The sequence below is a fragment of the Lissotriton vulgaris genome, chromosome 9 (genome assembly GCF_964263255.1).
Source record: "Lissotriton vulgaris chromosome 9, aLisVul1.2, whole genome shotgun sequence".
Classification (NCBI taxonomy): Eukaryota; Metazoa; Chordata; class Amphibia; order Caudata; family Salamandridae; genus Lissotriton; species Lissotriton vulgaris.
Genome location: NC_141697.1, coordinates 966,341,938 through 966,359,934, shown reverse-complemented (window position 1 = coordinate 966,359,934; position 17,997 = coordinate 966,341,938). Strand labels below are relative to the sequence as shown.

The 17,997-nt window shown below is 42.7% G+C and overlaps 1 protein-coding gene across 1 annotated transcript in view; it reads right to left on the bottom strand.

Annotated features, from left to right (window-relative positions):
* MAPKAPK3 (MAPK activated protein kinase 3) overlaps positions 1–17,997 on the bottom strand; it is a 282,502-nt gene that overhangs the window by 83,350 nt on the left and 181,155 nt on the right. The window contains exons 5-7 of the mRNA XM_086938816.1: positions 14,492–14,556; positions 13,266–13,345; positions 9,703–9,829 (exon numbers count right to left, since the gene is read on the bottom strand). Coding sequence (XP_086794942.1) covers positions 9,703–9,829; positions 13,266–13,345; positions 14,492–14,556 — 272 coding nt within the window. The remainder of the gene's footprint in view (positions 1–9,702; positions 9,830–13,265; positions 13,346–14,491; positions 14,557–17,997) is intronic.

Below are 17,997 nucleotides of genomic sequence, written 5' to 3'. Positions count from 1 at the left end.
ATGTAAGCAGGTCAGAGGTTTCTAATATCTTTCTACAGGCTTACTGCTGACTGGTTGCCTCTTCACAATTTCTTTTCGGACATCTATGTAATCTCTTCGCATTGGATCTTCAGCACTTCAGCTTTGTCTTCACAGGTCATTCCTTTTTAACCTCATTTGGCTTTACAGACTCTCTGTTTGCTGGGGTTTTCATGGGGAGGCTCCGTACTCTGAAGATCACAACTGCTCCCAAAATTTCTGTTGGATCAGATTCAGATTCTCCTTCCTACGACATGGCGGACGGCGCACCTTCAAAATCTGATGCATCACATGGAGCAGTCCCTAAAGCTCAAGCTGGAGGCAAGCTGCCGTCCTCCTTAACCTCTTCTAAACGTCTGAAAAAGGATCCGCCTTCTCCAAGGAGCACCTCCCCCTCATCTTCATCTTCTATGGATCTCATCTTGGAAGAGCTGCGTGCTTTTAAGCCTTTTATGGAAGCTACCATTAAAAACATGCAGGCTATGCAGGAGAAATGGACATCTTTAGACTCGAGGGTTTCATCCTTGGAACAATCCACAGACTCTTTACGGTCCTCATGCTCCCACATTTCATCAATGGAAGCGGAGATATTGTTACTTAAGCGTCACACAGAGGATTTGGAGAACAGAAATCGTAGAAACAACCTTCGCCTTTACGGCCTTCCGGAACTTTCAGAAGGGTATAACCCCACCACCTTCTTCCAATCCTTTCTTGCTAAGATATTAGATGCTCCGGCTTTATCTTCAATCAACATCCAACGAGCTCATTGCCTTGGACTCAAGATTGCTACTAAGCCCAGAGGTGTCATTATGTTATTTTTGCAATACACTGACCTTCTTCAGGTACTTTCAGCTGCAAAGCTCAGGAAGCAAATCATTTGGGAAGGTCATCGTCTATATCTCTCTCAAGATGTCTCAAAAGCCACTGCTGACAGGAGGGAGAGATTCTTGGACATGAGACCACAGCTTCGAGCCATTAATGCTAGATATGGCCTCCTGCATCCTTGCCTCTTTAAAGTTACATATAAAGATCGAACGACCACGTATGAAGATCCTGCGGTCCTACAAGATTTTCTTCGACAGCTTGGCCCAGAAGCTATGGATTTATCCAGACCTGGCTGATAGAATGTTCCGACTATTTCACTGTATTATATTGTGATTCTGATGTTTCTTTTTATGTCTTCCTGTTTTGACACATCTTTGTTCGCCATGATAATCGTCCTTTCTCTCTATGTTTCATACTGTTCAATTGCTGACATTTATGTTTTTCGTTGGCTCTTCTATTTTCTTATTATGTTTTTTCTATTTTTCAGATGATTCCCCTCCCTACCTCACTCTATTTTATCATACTGTATCCAAGTGCTGCCATCCGATTTTTCGTCATGGAGGTCTGGTGTTCGTTCTGGTCGCTCTTGTCGTCTTCCCTCGGTGTCACCACCCCCACCCTTGTTTGCGTTTCTGTTTTCGTAAGTATGTTATTCAGTCGTTCTTTTTGGACATGCACTGTCTTCTTGTTCATTCTCGTATCTGTCCTTTCTCTCCCTTACCTTTTTCTGTTCCTTAACTCTTCTCATTTACTCTCCTCCTCCTTTCTCTGTTCTTTTTTCCTACTCACTCTTCTTCCTTTCTCTACATTGTATTTCTTATGCATTACTGAGCATGTTACGCTCAACTGTTTTTCTAAATTGTTTCGTTCCGTGTAACGACATGGAACGTCAAGGGATTAAACAATCCCATTAAACGACAAAGGGTACTATCACATTTAGCGAGACTAAAAACTGATATTGCCCTACTTCAAGAGTCTCATCTTACTGAACCGGAGGCTTTGAAACTTTAACGTTCTTGGGTGGGTAATGTTCTTTGTTCTCCTACGACGTCTAGGAAAATTGTGTTGTTCTTTTGTTACATAAAAAGTTAAATGTTTCCTCGATTACCCATGAGTGTGATGCTGATGGTCGTTGGCTTATTGTTAACTTACTTATTGATAACATCCCACTCACTCTATTTAATGTATATGCCCCCACTGGGATCGATAGATCCTTCTGGCCCGCTATCTCTTCCAAGCTGTCTTCCCTTTCTGGAGATTATATACTTCTCGGAGGAGACTGTAATCAGGTTGTTGATCCCTTTCTCGACCGACACTCAAAAGTCACTTTTGTTCCTTCTAGAATGCACACACAGTTTGTGAACTCATTTCAAAACAATGCTTTAGTAGATATTTGGAGATTATGCAATCCCGACCTTAGAGAATATAGTTTTTTCTCCCCTCCCCACCAATCCCAATCCCGCATTGATCATATATTCCTAAGCAAATCCTTGTCCCAACACGCTATACGTTCTGAAATTGGCTCCATCTTACTTTCCGATCATGCCCCAGTTTTTGTAGACCTTGACTTACTCCCATTCTCTCCCCACTCTGGCACATGGCGGTTTAACAATGCTTTACTTTTGGAACCCTCCTTTTGTTCTGAATTCACTGCCTTTGCCAAGGATTTTTAATGTTCAGGCTTTGCGTTGGATTGGTATTCCTTCTAAATTCATTTCTATTATATCTTTACTTTATTCTGACCCTCAAGCATCTATTTTTGTAAATGGGATGTCCTCTGATTATTTTTCCTTACACAGAGGAGTTCGACAAGGTTGCCCTTTATCACCCTTACTTTTTGTTTTAGCATTAGAACCCTTTCTAACCAAAATTCGTTTAGATGACTCTATCTCTGGTTTTCATTTTGGTTCCCAACAAGTCAAACTTTCAGTTTATGCCGATGATATTCTTTTTTATTGCTACGACCCTGCCACTTCTATTCCCTCTTTCCTTAAACAGGTCTCTTCCTTCTCTACAGTTTCCGGTTACCGCCTAAATGCCGACAAGTGTGACATTTTACCTCTGAATCCTCTCTGTCAGAAACATCTCTTTTCCTCTACAGGGTTTTCTTGGCAATCATCTAAAATCAAATACTTAGGGGTCTGGTTTGCTCCTTTATTATCTGATACTCTCAAGTTCAATTTTGACTATATTTTCAAGAAAATGGACACAGCTATCAATCGATGGCATCCACTCTTTCTGTCCTGGTGGGGTCGACTCAACTCTATAAAGAGGATGCTATCTCCCTTGCTCCGTATACTCTTTCCATGCTTCCTTTACACATTCCTCTTTCTTTCTTTAGGAAAATTGACTCTTTATTATTAAAATTCTTATGGAATGGCAAGCGTTCTCGAATAGCGCTTACTACTTTGCGGAAAGATAAGACTCAATCTGGAGTACGTTTTCCTGATTTTAAACATTATCACCGTGCTTTTTCCATGAAACAATCAACTCGCTGGTTTTCATCTACTTTGCCTCACTACCCCCCTGTCTGGCTCAGCATGGAATCCTCTTTCATCTCTCCTTTCACCTTCCGTGAATTCCTGTCCTTCACATCTTCTTTAACTCGTCTTCGCTCGCCTATTCTTTCACATTCTCGCACTCTTCTTTCTCCTTACTTAACTTCATCTTTTCCTTCCCTGCTATCCACCCATGAGCAACCAATTTGGAATAACTATCATCTTAAAATCCGTAATCGTACTTTTTATTGGAAAACTTGGCACTCCCGAGGAATATGTTGGATCTCTCAATTACTTTCTCAGAATGCGCCTCTCTCCTTCAAGGATCTTCAATCTATTTTCTCTTTACCTGCTTCTGCCCGTTCGCAATATAATTCTCTTCAACCTGTCTTGCTCTCCTATCTCCAATCCCTTTCCACCTCCAACAATATTCCTTTGGATCGCAGACCTACTTCCCTTTTGTTAGAAGCATCTCCTTCTGCATCTGCTTTATATAACTCTTTCCGTTTCATTACTGATAGGTTGAAATCTCGCATTGAACTTGCATGGGAGCTTGATCTTTCTCAGACCTGGCCTGTACTTTTGTGGGATAAAATTTGGACTAAACTTCATAAGACCTCTAGAGCTGCTAACACCACCCAAACTTTATTTTTCGTTTATCATAGAACTTTATTCACTCCACTGACTTTGTCCCATTTTTTACCAGTCACCCCTTCTACCTGCTGGTCCTGTCCCTGCCCTTCTGCTGACCTTAAACATATGTTGTTTGAGTGCCCGTCTACTTCCCAGTTTTGGCAGTTGGTTTGGCGGCAGATTCAGAGGATTTTCCATTTTCAGGTCCCCTTTTCACCCTCACTAGTTTTTCTTGGCTCTCTTTCCTCAGACCTCCCTCAATCTCCCACCACTACCCTTTACTCGATCTTTTCATTGCTATTGCCTTTCACATTGTTACTTCTAACTGGAAACAAGCTGCAAATATTTCTTATCAGTCCTGGTGGAATGCAATCTGTTTCAATCATCGTTTAGACACTAATTATGTATCCCCCATTTCCCTAGCTGTAAAGCGGGACCTGATTTGACTCCCTTTGGTAATATACCTCTCTTCCTCTTCCCTCGTTCATCCTTCTCCTGCATTTGAAACAGTTGAAGTTCGCAAACCTCCATGAATTGCTTATTACCTGTTTTGCTCTTTTTACTTGATTACTAGATTACCTATCATCGTTAAGTCCTACTGTATTATGTTTTACTTATGGTCTTCCATTCTAATGATATGCTCATAATTTTCATGCTTGTAATGCTTACTTTTTTTAATGAAATTATTATTGTTATTACATTGTATATTTCCTTGATCCATTTATTGTAACTCTTCTCCCCCCTCCCCTCCCCCTTTTTCTTTACCTCAATAAATCAAACTTTAAAAAAACTTTTTTTACAAAATGTAAAGTGTATACTTTTATGGTTGTAACAATCCAAATAATGTTTTAATGACTGATTGACTGACACTAGTGGCTCATGTCTAAAGAGCCACGCCTGCGTTTAGAAATTGCGCAGGTTACTGTCTACCACGTCTGCCTGTCAGGGGCCTGTCTCACTTTGCCATCACATCCACACACAGAAAGCGAGCCAAGCACTTGGCATTTCCAAAAGAAAGTAGTATCAGACCAGTGGACAATCTCTTAAGTGGAGCTGCAAATGTAAGCTAATACGGGAGCAGGAAAAGTACCCCTCCACCCTGTTTAGCAAAACTGTGCCCACATTGTCAACATACACAATCTTTTCACGTCACATTAACTTTACAAAATAATGGAGCAACCTATGTCTACTTTTAATAGCGTAATTAGGCTACAATGGGCGAAGGCCATCATGGTGGAGAGACCACCTCCGATCTCCGTGAACTAAGTATCATTAAACTTCCAAGACCACACCATTGGCTACTTTATAGTGCAAATGCTAACATGAAAACAAGCAGCTGACTCCAGGGCACCCCTAGAAGGACCTTCTAAGGTCTATATTATGGGATCGCAGACCACACCCCTTTCTTTATAACAGCTGTCTTTAATTTAACAAATGGTCGTACTTCCTGCAACTCAAGATCTGTTCATTTGAGCTCAGTATCACTTCCTTGGGAGTTTTATAGCGGGCAACACTCACCGATATTTACACGTTCTAGTCACTAGACAACCCCCCATCCCAGCCTAAGCTCTGCCATTTGGATTGTCCGTTTATCTGGGGCGGTCACACCTACCCCTCCCATTTAAAGGCTCTTATGGACAAAGGGGGCATCAACTTCTCACAAGATAATACCTATGGAGCAGGGCCCTTCATGTATTTTTCGCAAATTACTTTAAAACTACACCTCTACCCAGATGAATCGAGGCAGGGATGAAAGGGGCGCAAAAAATGAGCAGACATCCACTATTGGGCATATTTAAACAAAGTTTGACCACATGGGTAAAGCAGCACAGATCTCCTACATTGTTTCAGACATGGTGTCTCCCTGAACTTTAGAACACCTGCATCCATTAGCTGGGGGGGAGGGGGTGTATTTTTTGAATTCATTCACACCATGCGCAAGTGGGGGTTCTGAGAAACTCAACTCAATGTTGCAAGGTGCCTTTATGGTACTTTAAAGGGGTAATCCGGTGAGGGTTGCCACTAATCAATTCAAAATCCCAACACAAGCGCCATCAAAAAACCATTTTGCTGCCACTGACTGACCCTTTTAAATCTGGTCTTTCGACTGTTACACGCTGAGCAAGCAGTTTGTTTTGCATTGCAATAATTTATTTATAAAGTTTAACAAAAAAGAATGAAGCCAGAATATGATCACTAGCTTTGCGAGCAGCTTGACCCTGCCAATGCTTACTCTGCCGCCAGCATCCATCACAATGCAATTCTATGTTTAATAGCTTTATGGCGCTTCCAAATAGATCCATTTTTGACAGAGATGTTTCATTTAATTTCTATTTACTGCAAGAACTTTCTGTTTCATAACATTGATCTATTACAGTACCAAGCCCCTAAGCGGGCCATAACTCCTAGCTGCATCACAGGAACATTAACTATTCAATACGGGCCAATGCTATTAAGGACTGTGGCACATAGTGATTAATAATGGTGTTGGGGCTATATTTGGAAGTGGATGCACAGGAACACAATCTATGTTCAACTCTGAGGAGGCATCATGGTTGTGCTGAAGATCTCCTCTCTTTGTCTCTGTTGTAACTCTTCCAATACCTTCTCTCCTCAGGTAGGAGGCACCTTTTGCCTCTTTTTATACTCCATCCTGCCGATAAACATAATGACAAGGAGTTCCAAAAATGCTCCCCTTATGCGTCCAAACATAAGTTTTTCATTATTTTTTTTAAACCCGAAGACACAGATCTAAAGCGAAGCTCCTACCTATTTGGTTTTTTTCATCACCAAAAATGCAAAGCTATACACACAGTTCCACACCACGTAATTCAACTAAACACATTTCCAGTCCACACTACATAATTCAACACCAAAACTCATATATCAAATCAACAAAATAATTACACTACACATACATCAAATCCACACCACAAAATTCCACATCATGCCACAAAATTCAACAACACACCACCTAATTAACCTCCACTACATGCCACCCCACAACACAAACTACCACTGAACATATTTAAACTCCATAACACACAAACCCACTCCACATAATTCCAGTACACTCAATACCACATAAATTGTATCCACATAATTCGAGAGAACACCATGTCACATAATTCCACAACACAAATCCACTCCACACAAATCCACAACTATCTAATCAAATCTTCCCCAACCCACAAACTTCCACTACACACCACACACATACACTTCATAACACACAAGAAAAGACATTGTCATTTACCATACCGATGGCTCTAACTCAAATAAATGCAAGACCTATTGAATTTCCAATGCTTGTTTATATACATACAAAACCAGTGTTAATAGCTCCTATTTACATGTGAGTAGGTTAGAGTTTTCATTAAATATGTATTTTTTATATTCTTGATACATTTTGTACCATTTGACAATTTTGCTTAGAGATTTCCACAAAAAAGGTACATCCTCAATAGATTTCTATTGTCCAGTTTCATGCACAACCAACAAATGGAACCCAAAAACCATTGGAGTAGGGGAGAATTGTAATAAAAAGTGACAACAATCATTTTACCTCCCACTGGATTCTATGCCCAAAAATACATTGGAAACAACAGAACGAAATTGCAGCAAACTTATATTTGCAGAACTTTACTCGAGAAGTATCTTTGATTGGCTTAGCGCCAATCTGTTCAGTAGGCGTTGAAAATTAGCCTTTAAAAAGTGTTCCAGTGGGGACATGAAGAGCTTACATTTCAGAGATAGCTTGACAGATGGTGTATTTTTGATTTGGGTATAACTTTGGAAACTCAGTATTTCAAGAGTAAGCCAAACATGAAAGGGACTGCCAAACTTAGTGCAGATCTGGAATAAGGTGCCTAAGTTACTACTCCCCATTGATTGATCTGCATAAAACTTGGCATATGAACAGAAACTAAATACACTAAAGATCAGGTCAGGGCTGTCGCTGGGTTTTCATTTGATGTTCTAGTGCGGGGACACTCCGTTGGAGTAACCAGGCGCTTTACAAACTAGCTAATAATAATAATAATTTTCCAAATTTCATGTGGATTTTTGCCAAGGGTTGGACACAGGAGACTCTTGGGTGTGATAAATGTTTTTTTTTTAACTTGCAGAAACCATTGAAAAATAAATCTTACAGTAAATGTATGTTTGACTTTGGTATAACACATCAACATATGTTTAAAGAAAAAAAAAGGCCCTGTAACCAATCCGACTGCTGTGTTAGCAGGGGTTTGCGAACCTTGAAGGGTTGGACAAAAGTTCTAGTCATAAGTCATGCCGAGCAGGCAACCCTTGCTTCACATGGCTAAATGCCATGAGTTGAAGGGACTGTCGCCCACAAGCTGCCAGGCCAGGACTGGCCATAGCGGGCACCGGGCAATCCCCCGGTGCGCCGCACGGGTGGGGGCCGGTTTTGGGCCCCTCGGGCCGTTTTTGTTACAGGGCCATTTTTGCAGCATAGCTGCAAAATCGGCCGAAAACCGGCCCCGGCAAAGAGCTCGGCGGCACCTCCAACCCCCCCGAGTGGGGACGGGGGCCGGCGAGCACTTTGCCGGGGCCGGTTTTGGTTCCCAGTCCAGCCCTCCAAGCAGCCTGGGCACATAGCTTGCCCCTACTATGCACAGCTGACATCCATGCAGTAACGATTAACAGTAAACAGAAGGTGATGTAGAAAAGACCCCAGAAATTCACTGACGAAAAAAAAGGTTAAAGTGAAGTTATGATTGGCTTTGCTGAGAATATCATAACCTATGTTTGAAAAGCACCTCAGAAATTCACGAAAAATAAACACAATTAAAAGGAAGTGATGGTTAGGAGAAAAAAACTAAAAACAACTGAAATTTGCCAGTTATGGTTCAGTAAACTAACCGCAACTTGCACTCCTATCATTCACTGCTTATTACCTCACATATTACATCATTCATGACCTACTAAATACATAATCCACTGGTATCAATACTCTGCTCATTTTGGCTTCACATAATTACTTTTAATTAGACATTTATTTGCTAAGGGTCTCGCCTAAACTACTGTTAAAACTAACAATGCACTATTAACAGAGCTATTAATTCATGTCATTTGCCTGTGAAAACCCCAAATAATAATACGGTATTTACTACTATAAAAGCATATCTCTTCTTTACTCATCAACCCCCTAAAATCTTGTCATAAAAATAGTTTGTTTTAAATGCAGCAATGTTGAGGCAGATCACAACTGTTCTAAACCACCATAAAACAAATAACACAAGCAGGAATTTGTTGAAAGGATCTTAAAGGAAGCTGATGGTGTATGGAGAAGATGAGACACTGCTAATATTTGGATGGCCGTCTGACAGAACATGTGATTTCAAGTGTTATGAAAGCACCGAAAACCACAGAGTCCGCATGGATGGTTGTACAGCAAGGAAAAATTCATAGTTGGAAGACAATCTTGAGGAATGTATGAATGTTTCTACAGTACCCATTTCTGATCTGAGGACAAGATTGCTCAGAAAAGGTGTGAGTCACAGCCGTAGGAATTTAATAAGGAACATGATGAAGTCTGATCACAGATTTAAAACACTGATAAGAGGACAGACTAAGGGAATAGGGCATGCAGTAGGGATGGGGGTGGGGCACATTTGGTAAAGCAATATAAAGAGAAGTCATGCATATGTTTGGCATATACGAGAGATCAGAGGATTACATAAATAGCTCTTCTATGTGCACCTACCCACATAGTAGGGTGTGTAGCATGGAGTCTGTAGGGTGTTGTGCATGGTTGTCTCCTTAGCAAAGCCGAAGTCGGTGATTTTGAGCTCGGCATTGCTCTCCCGGGACGTATAGAGCAGGTTCTCTGGCTGAGAAAGGAACAAAAATATAAACGTTCAGTTTCAGTGCAATGGAAGAGTTTTGTTACATTATCCTGAATGTAGTGCTGAAAGCAGGCAGTGAGCTAAGAACACTGTAAATGCTACGACATGCTTATATGACAGAAACAACACTGCATTGCAAGCATATGTATGCGCACAGCAGCAGTGGTCCCCCCCATTAGGGCAGAGGAGTGTCGCCACAATGCTGCCAGTGCAGCAAAAGTGACCATTAAAACGCAAGTCACTTGCGACGGCCAGCCTGACATGTGCAGTGTAAATCTCTCCACCTAGCTAGCTCTGACAGCAGGGTGGAGAGCAGGCATAGGCTCTCTTTGCCTGCTGGAGAGTGGAGGCAGTCTGTTCCAGCCAATCCTGGTGCTGCTCTCAAACTGCTCATCTACAGCATGAAACCAGCATAGGGATTGGCAGAAGAGGGTTGCTTGGGTCTCCACTAAGTGCCATCGTGCGAAAGAAGAAAAAGACGTAGGAGAGTACAAAGACGGGTAAGTAAATTTTCTTATTTCTTATTAATCTTCTTGGTCCCCTCTGGGTTTGGCTCTTGGTTCTCTTAACCCCTTTGGCGCGGCCGCGATTCTGCGCCTGTGCGGCAGAATCGCGAGTGGGAGGGTTTATGACGGCACCCAGCCATCATCAGCACACACCCACCGTACTGCATGACGGCTGGGGGCCGTCATCAGCATTGAAGGGGTACAGAATACGGTCTCTATGTAGTGTGCAAACAGAAGACAGACTGCAAGCGTTCCTGTGCAGATAGATGGAACGTTAAAGACAGGAAGAGAGACTGCAAAATTGGACTGCTTCGAAGAAGAGACAATGCCTGAGAGATTATTGCACGCTTTCCTGAGAGCGCACATGCAAATAACACCAGCCAACTTTAGCAACAAATTTGTAAAGGAAGAAAGCCGCCTCTGATGCATAAGGAACGTGCAAATATTAGATGCAGTGTGTTTTTTATCCATAAGGAATGACCTTCGTAGGAGCAAACAAATGTACTCTGTGTGCACATAACGAAATGTCAAAACATAAACACTCACCACAAGATGAGAATTCAACTAAACAGAAAGACACTGAAATGTTTACCCAGACACCATACCCAGACTATGTGGTGTAAGCCTCCTTCACATCCACCCTCACAATCAATACAATCTGTCCCATGGAAGACCAAGCTTCGCTGGTCTTCTATTTAGACAGCCGCAGGCAAGGCCCGAAAACAAGGGAGAGACCTTAACCGGTATAGCTTGAGACAGAAGGGGCTTAACGATATTAGAACATTACACCCACTGAGAATGGAATGTTCTAAATTAGGCAGAAACATAAAGATCCACATTGGAATGTAGGCGCAGAAGGCCTCTACACATCTTTATTAGCCCTGAGACACACCATTGTCTCCAATGGAGCTCTCAACATTTTAATGCTCTGATATTGAACTTTCACCTACCCCAAGGGTCGGCTTTAAGGCAGTGCCACTGGTGCAGTCACACTGGGGGCTGACCTGTGGAGGGAGCGCTGACCTCAGGGGTGGGGGTCTGTTTTTGGCAATAACTTATGATCGGAGGGATGAGGGGCACTCTTGGCTGGTGGTATTGAGAGAATCCGAGGAGACAGTTATGGGGTGTGGGGGCACCAAAAATGCTTGTCGCACCGGGCACCACCAGCGCTACATCCGGCCCTGACTACCCCTCAAAAGAAAGGGTAACTGATTCACAAAGGGCAAGGTGTCCCTGTGGGTCCTTTTTCCCTTTATGATGTGCGTTGGTAGCTTCAGAGAGGAGTAAGGAGTGATCCAAGGGACCACCAGCCACTTCCCCTGAGGTTTTGCCAAATAGGAAACATAGATTTCAAAGGCACACTGGTTCCTTTAAGGAACATAGGCTGCTTAAAGAAAAATTAAAGACTTTCCATTTAGAAATGCAAACATGGATGGTGGTCTGTGGTCTCTTGCAGTCCACCATACTGGGGCTTGTGGTTAACAACAGAGGGTCGGCAATTGTGACCTGCATAATTAATATTAATTAGAAATGTCATTCTGCAAACCTGCTGAAAAGGGTGATTTTGCAAAGTGATCTAGTAGTACATAGGTCCCTCAGAAAATTCCAAGTCTGTTTACAAAAAAGAAGTCGAGCAAAGTGCGATCACTTTTTGCAAATGTGCCCTTAGGACATCCCTTGGTTCCTCATCTTGGTGGCCATAGAGGCCTCTCCGTCCTCTGACGAACCCTGGCACTGCTAGACCCAAGATCACTGAACAGGGAGTAGGAACAATTGTAAGGGAAACTTTGCTAAGGGGTTCAGCCCAAGTAGCTAAACACAAACAGAAATTAATGACAAAGATGGGAATTGAAGAAGGGGAAGAACTGCATTTCAAAAATTTAAAAACAGACCGAAGTGTCTGGAAATTTAATTGTTACAAAGAAAATATCGAATATCAAATTCCAGATTTAAAACTTTAAGAAGCAAAAGGATCAGAACAGCCAGAGCCGTTTCTTTCTTAGTCTTTTATGTGAGTTAAGGGCGGGGCGGCCAACCACAAGAAAGAAACGACAGCGCCAGATCAGACAAATCTTAACTTATTTCAGAAGCCAAACCACCGCTTGATAGCTGGAGGGTACAACTGCCGGAAGACCGGGAAAGTACTTGCGCGCTGGTAATCGGGGTGACTGTTTGTTCTGATAATACCGATACTAACTGTAAGAGGAAACACCGCAAACAGGAGGCGTGTGCCTACTTGATGGCAGCGATTCCGTGCGTGCATTCGTGAATGTGTGACTACTCCTTCACTGGAGTAAGTACACTTTATTACCTCTCTGTATTCAGGATACGAGTAGCTAACTGGGTTCTGAGGCAGGTGTTAGGTGTGATAGCACAAAAATAGGTGCTATATACTAGAAACAACGCCACAACATGTCTGCTTTAACTTTAAGGAATGGAGTTAGGTGTGGTTGAGAGACATCGATTCATTTTGAAATCACAAATAATGGAAGAGGCCATTACTAACTTTACATCATATTTCGTGGCACGTTTTTATTTTTATTTTATTTTAAGTTTGTTACGTAAGTGCTGCTTTGAAAATGCAGTCGTATTAAATAGCTTTTATTGATTTTATGTCATATGCTTGCATGAGTCTAGTGTTTTTATTTTTCATGATATCTTTTTTGTATTTTTATGGCTTTTAGCCGAAATAAAGGTTTGAAAGATTGCGGATAAATGCTGTCCGTTCTATGCAGAGTGAAGGGTGAGAGGGCGTTTCAATTAGTCAAAGGCAGAGCACATTGAATTAATTGAGCCTCATACTCGAATGTGCAGCCTGCCCGCCACTCCAGTGGATGCTTGTCGCTCAACCTATAAAGAAAATCAAAGGTTATCAAACTTGATGGTCATTCTTGCTCAACAGCATACCCACTTACTTTGACATCTCGGTGGGCAATGTTCATTGCATGCAGGTGTTGGATGGCCGAGCCAATGTCTTTCATGATCTCGGATGCCTCTGAAACACATCAATCATTTCTAAATCAACCCTGATGAGTCCACAACCATTGCCCTACTCCATTGATAACTCTGTGCCAAAGCAACACACCCCTGACACTGAGCCGTCTACCCACTTCTGCTTTAAACCCCAATGATTTGCTTTCTATTCCCTCGCTTACTTCTGTGACCCCCTATGAAACTACCACCGGGCTTTGATGGTTTCCTACCTATCTACTAATAACACTGCTTTCTCCCTAAATGTCCACTCTCTCCTGGAGACCAGGCCCTCTATACAACATGGTATTGCTTCCTCCATAAGTCATTCCTTCAAACTAGAGAGCCGCCATTCGATGCACAGTGACACCACTTCCACCTAAATATCACTTTACCCTGGAGACCAGCCACTCAATCCACTTGACACCACGTCTTCCCTAAATGACCACTCCACCATGGGGACCAGCCACTCTATGCACCTTGACACCAACTCCTCTTTAAATTACCACTCCACGGCTGAGTCCAGCCATTCTATCCACTATGACACTTGTTCTTCCCAAATTTCCACTCCGCCCGGCGATTAGTTACAATATGCATTGTGGCATCTCTCTGTGCCTAAATGACAACTCCTGCTCTAGAGACTAGCCACTCTATCCACTAAGACACTACTTCCTCCCTAGGTTACCACTCCACCCTGTTGACCAGCCACTCTATGCATTATGACACCACTTCCACCCAAATTACCATTCTTTTCTGGATACCAGGAACTCTATGCACTTTAACACCACTTCCACCCTGAATTACAACTCTACCCTAGAGAGAAGGTACTCTATCCACTATGACATCACATTCTCACTAAACTGCCACTCAACACGTGAGTTCAGCCACTCTAAAATATGCACTATAAGACTACGTCCTTCCTATATATCTCTCCACCCTGGAGCCCAGAGAGGACTCTATCCTTTATAACACCACTGCTTCCCTGAATTACTATTCACCCTGGAGACCAGACACTTTATGCACTGTGCTATCACATTCCCCCTAAATCACCACTCTGGCCCTAGAGATCAGCCACTCTAGCCATTATGGCACCACTTCCTCCCTAAAATAACCGCTCTGACGACTGAACCCACCTACAATATGTCCACTACTTCTACATGGCACACATTACCTCGTTCGGTGAAAGCGGCATCTCCACGGTGCTGGATTCGTGAGAACAACTCACCCCCTTCCATGCTAAAACATAAAACAAAATATCTGGTGAGGTGTCAGTGGGTAAAGTAGTGTACACTGCAAAGAGCACATGCATGGACAAAGGGAGGCTGAGTTCACTAGTGGTCAGAAACAGGACCAGGCACCTGCTTCTAGGAACCTACAGTGGAGGCGCAATGGGTGGGAGCAATGGACAATATCACAGATGAAGGAACAGCAGATGTGCAATGGCAGTGAGAGAAGGGGAAAGGAGGTGAGGCAGTGAGAGTGCGTTCAGTAGAGTTAAAAAGGGGCACAGGTGCCAAACCTTTGAGAGAAGGCCTTTGGGTACGTGAAATATACATCTGAGATAAGGAACTGTGGCTCACTGCCGCTGCATGTATGTAGAAAGCACAAAAATACACTCAAGAATGTGTAATCAGAAGCTTGCAAAAAAAAAAAAATCCTTTTTTCCCTGAGAGGGCAGAATTCGCTGGAATACACTGCTCTTTTCTGTTCCTGTAAAGAAACATGGCTATTCCCCACTGTGAAAAAAAACTCTTAAAGAAGTGCCGAGCATGACCAGGCATAGTTCCTGTTTACATGTGAAAAGCAGTAAGCGCTATACTGATGCAAACACAATAGAATGATAAGGTGGTATGCACGTTTTGCTGTTACATCCCAAAATTGGGCGCATGTGCAGTAGATTGCGCAGATATGATAGTCTACCCACACCCTCAGATAGCTGGATATGACTCGCAAATTGACACGGGGCTGTTGCACTGCAAAGCATTTCACATAAGTCCTTAAAAATGTGACTATCAGGCCATTTTTAAAAGGAGTTTTATATAGCGCGAATACCGGGTATCCCAGCGCTTTACAGAGCACCAGTTGCGTTACACGAGGACACATTCATCTTGAGAGCACAACACAATGCGGTGCCTCCATTAAAGACGATGAGGGGAAGTTTCCATATCAAAAATAAAAATATAGAATTTCATGGAAGTGCACAACTCAGTGCGTGTGTATGCATGTGCATGTGTCGTCACTCAATCATAACTAAGGGCCAGGTTTAAATGTTGCTGTGAGGGAACTCCTCTGCAATGGCGATGGAATTCCCTCCCTGCCTACACAGTGGTCCACCCCCGATTTATATGTGAGTGGGACTTAGATTGGCAACAGCGTAAACTACTTCTTCTCAGCCAAGCCCAAACTTCACGATGGAGTAAGGGTCATTGGAGAATTGGCTATATGTCCGCCCACACAATTAGGAAGGGTGGACATATAGCAATTTATTTTTACTGTCTGTCACTGCCTGGCAAATCCTGATGATAAAGGGTGTAAAAAATTAAACAATGCCCCCTTCGCCATGGGAGATAACTCCCATGGCAAGGCGGGCATTATTTTTTTTTATTTTCACTACATAAATCCCACTTTGAGATTTTCTTTTTGAATATGAAAAAGAAAACAGTTTGGCGTAAAGCTCTGTCATGTTGGTGGAGCCCTGAACCAAACAGCGAAAACCATTGACAGTTCCTGCCGATGCTTTATAAATGGCTGCCAAGCTAGCGGTCATTTATAATTATGGCAGGTGTCACCTTTGTCAGAGTGATGAAGTAATTTACTTTCTCACCCTGGCGGACAACTGGCCGTCCACCAGAATAATCAAATCAAATAGTTTTATTCGACAGTTTTGTCATAAAAGCACAACAACAACAATTCATTCACATACAACAACAGTTCATATAAATACATAATAGTTTAAAATGTTATTAAATTCATTATAACTGACGAATAGATCATTTTAAAACGTTAAAATTAGAACATTGGGAAAACCCATAAAATTCATCTAAGGTTGCCCTAAATCACGGAACAATATTTCATAAGTTCCTTACACAATAACATTTCTGGATCAATGGTAAAATACAGATTACAATTGGTGACATCCCTAGTGAGGCCCTTTAGATCGAATGGACCAGGCCCAACCCAAAAACTTGGCCATTGCAATCGCTATCGGTAACGCTGGATCTGTAGTGAGGACTCTTAGCGCATCGTCATGACTTCTAAAACCTAATAGCTTACAGATAGGTTTAACCCATGCAGTACGAGGTTTAACATACAAAGGACAACATGAAAAGAAACAAAGCGGGCAAAAATGGGGGCCATGATAAAATGGTGTAGAAAATTACATATGCAATGGTCGAGGCCAATACCCCATAACAAACCGGGGATGAAAACAAAAGGCATGAACAAAAATGCGACACGGCGGGAAGGGGAGGGGGCGGAGCGGGTAAAATAACAAACAAGACGGAGGGAAGAGAGGGGAGGGGGGAGGAGAAATGCGACACGGCGCAGATTGTACGAAAACTTGTATAAAATGGTGGCTTTAAGTTTAGTTGTGCTTGAATTACGGTAGTTGTATTGGGCACGCAGCTAACATCAGACACACAATTAAGGGGCATTTTAGCAAGGGAAAGGTGTCTTAGTAAATAACGAATTGCGTTTTTAAAGCATAGAGTAAAAAAATGCCTCTCCGTACTTACGTTGTTGACATGAAATTGCACGTCTCGGCCGGAGCAGGGGGCGGAGCAGGGAGAGCGGGCTTTGAAATGTAATTGACACGGCCGGCCGGTCGTGAAACTGAAAGCATGGCCGGCCGGCCGTGAAAGCCTTTGATGCGGCAGGGGAAATGCGAGACGGCGGGAAGGGGAGGGGGCGGAGCGGGTAAACAAAGACGGACGTGCACGCGCTTTTAAGCTCAATGCGCATGCGCATTGAGCTTAAAAGTCACGGGCACTGCAAGGAATCGCCACGATTCCTTGCAGTGTGGATAAAGAGTGGATAAGTCCCAATACTCTCGCTTGCTCGATGCGCATGCGCATCGACAGGCGAGACCTAAAAAACAATAGATGACTTATCGTCTCCTGTCTATCAGGACACAGTGGGCAAACATTGTTCGTATTGGCACCCGCCCATTTGCTGGTAAAGAACCTAACAGGTAAGGTTCTGCCCTTAGCTGGAAATATAATTTACGGTCAAGGGGTTTCTCAATAGCATCCCAATATTTTTCTAACGAAGGCCTTGATTTTAATTCCAGGAAACGGCCTGTTAGGTGCTTTGAAAGTCCTTTAGAGCACACTGACACATGATCATTTCCCAATACCTCTCCTTCAAGATCTTTTTAGAGGGAAAGACAGCAATGGAAGGCTCGTTCCACAGTTCGCTCATACCCAGATTTAACAAGAGCGATCTGATCTCTTTCAACCAAGCTATCTTATGGAAACGATCAGTATCCATTATGTCTTTAAGGCCTTTGGCATAGTGCGATCGTTCTTCCGTACACCATAATCTTCGCCAGTATAGTAGAGGGCGAAGTATTGCCAGATCTTCTACCGCTTTCCTGCCTAGATCCAGCAATAATGGCAACATAGGTGTACTCAGAGGGACTCCGGTGACCTTACGAAAAAAGGAATTCTCGGCTATAAT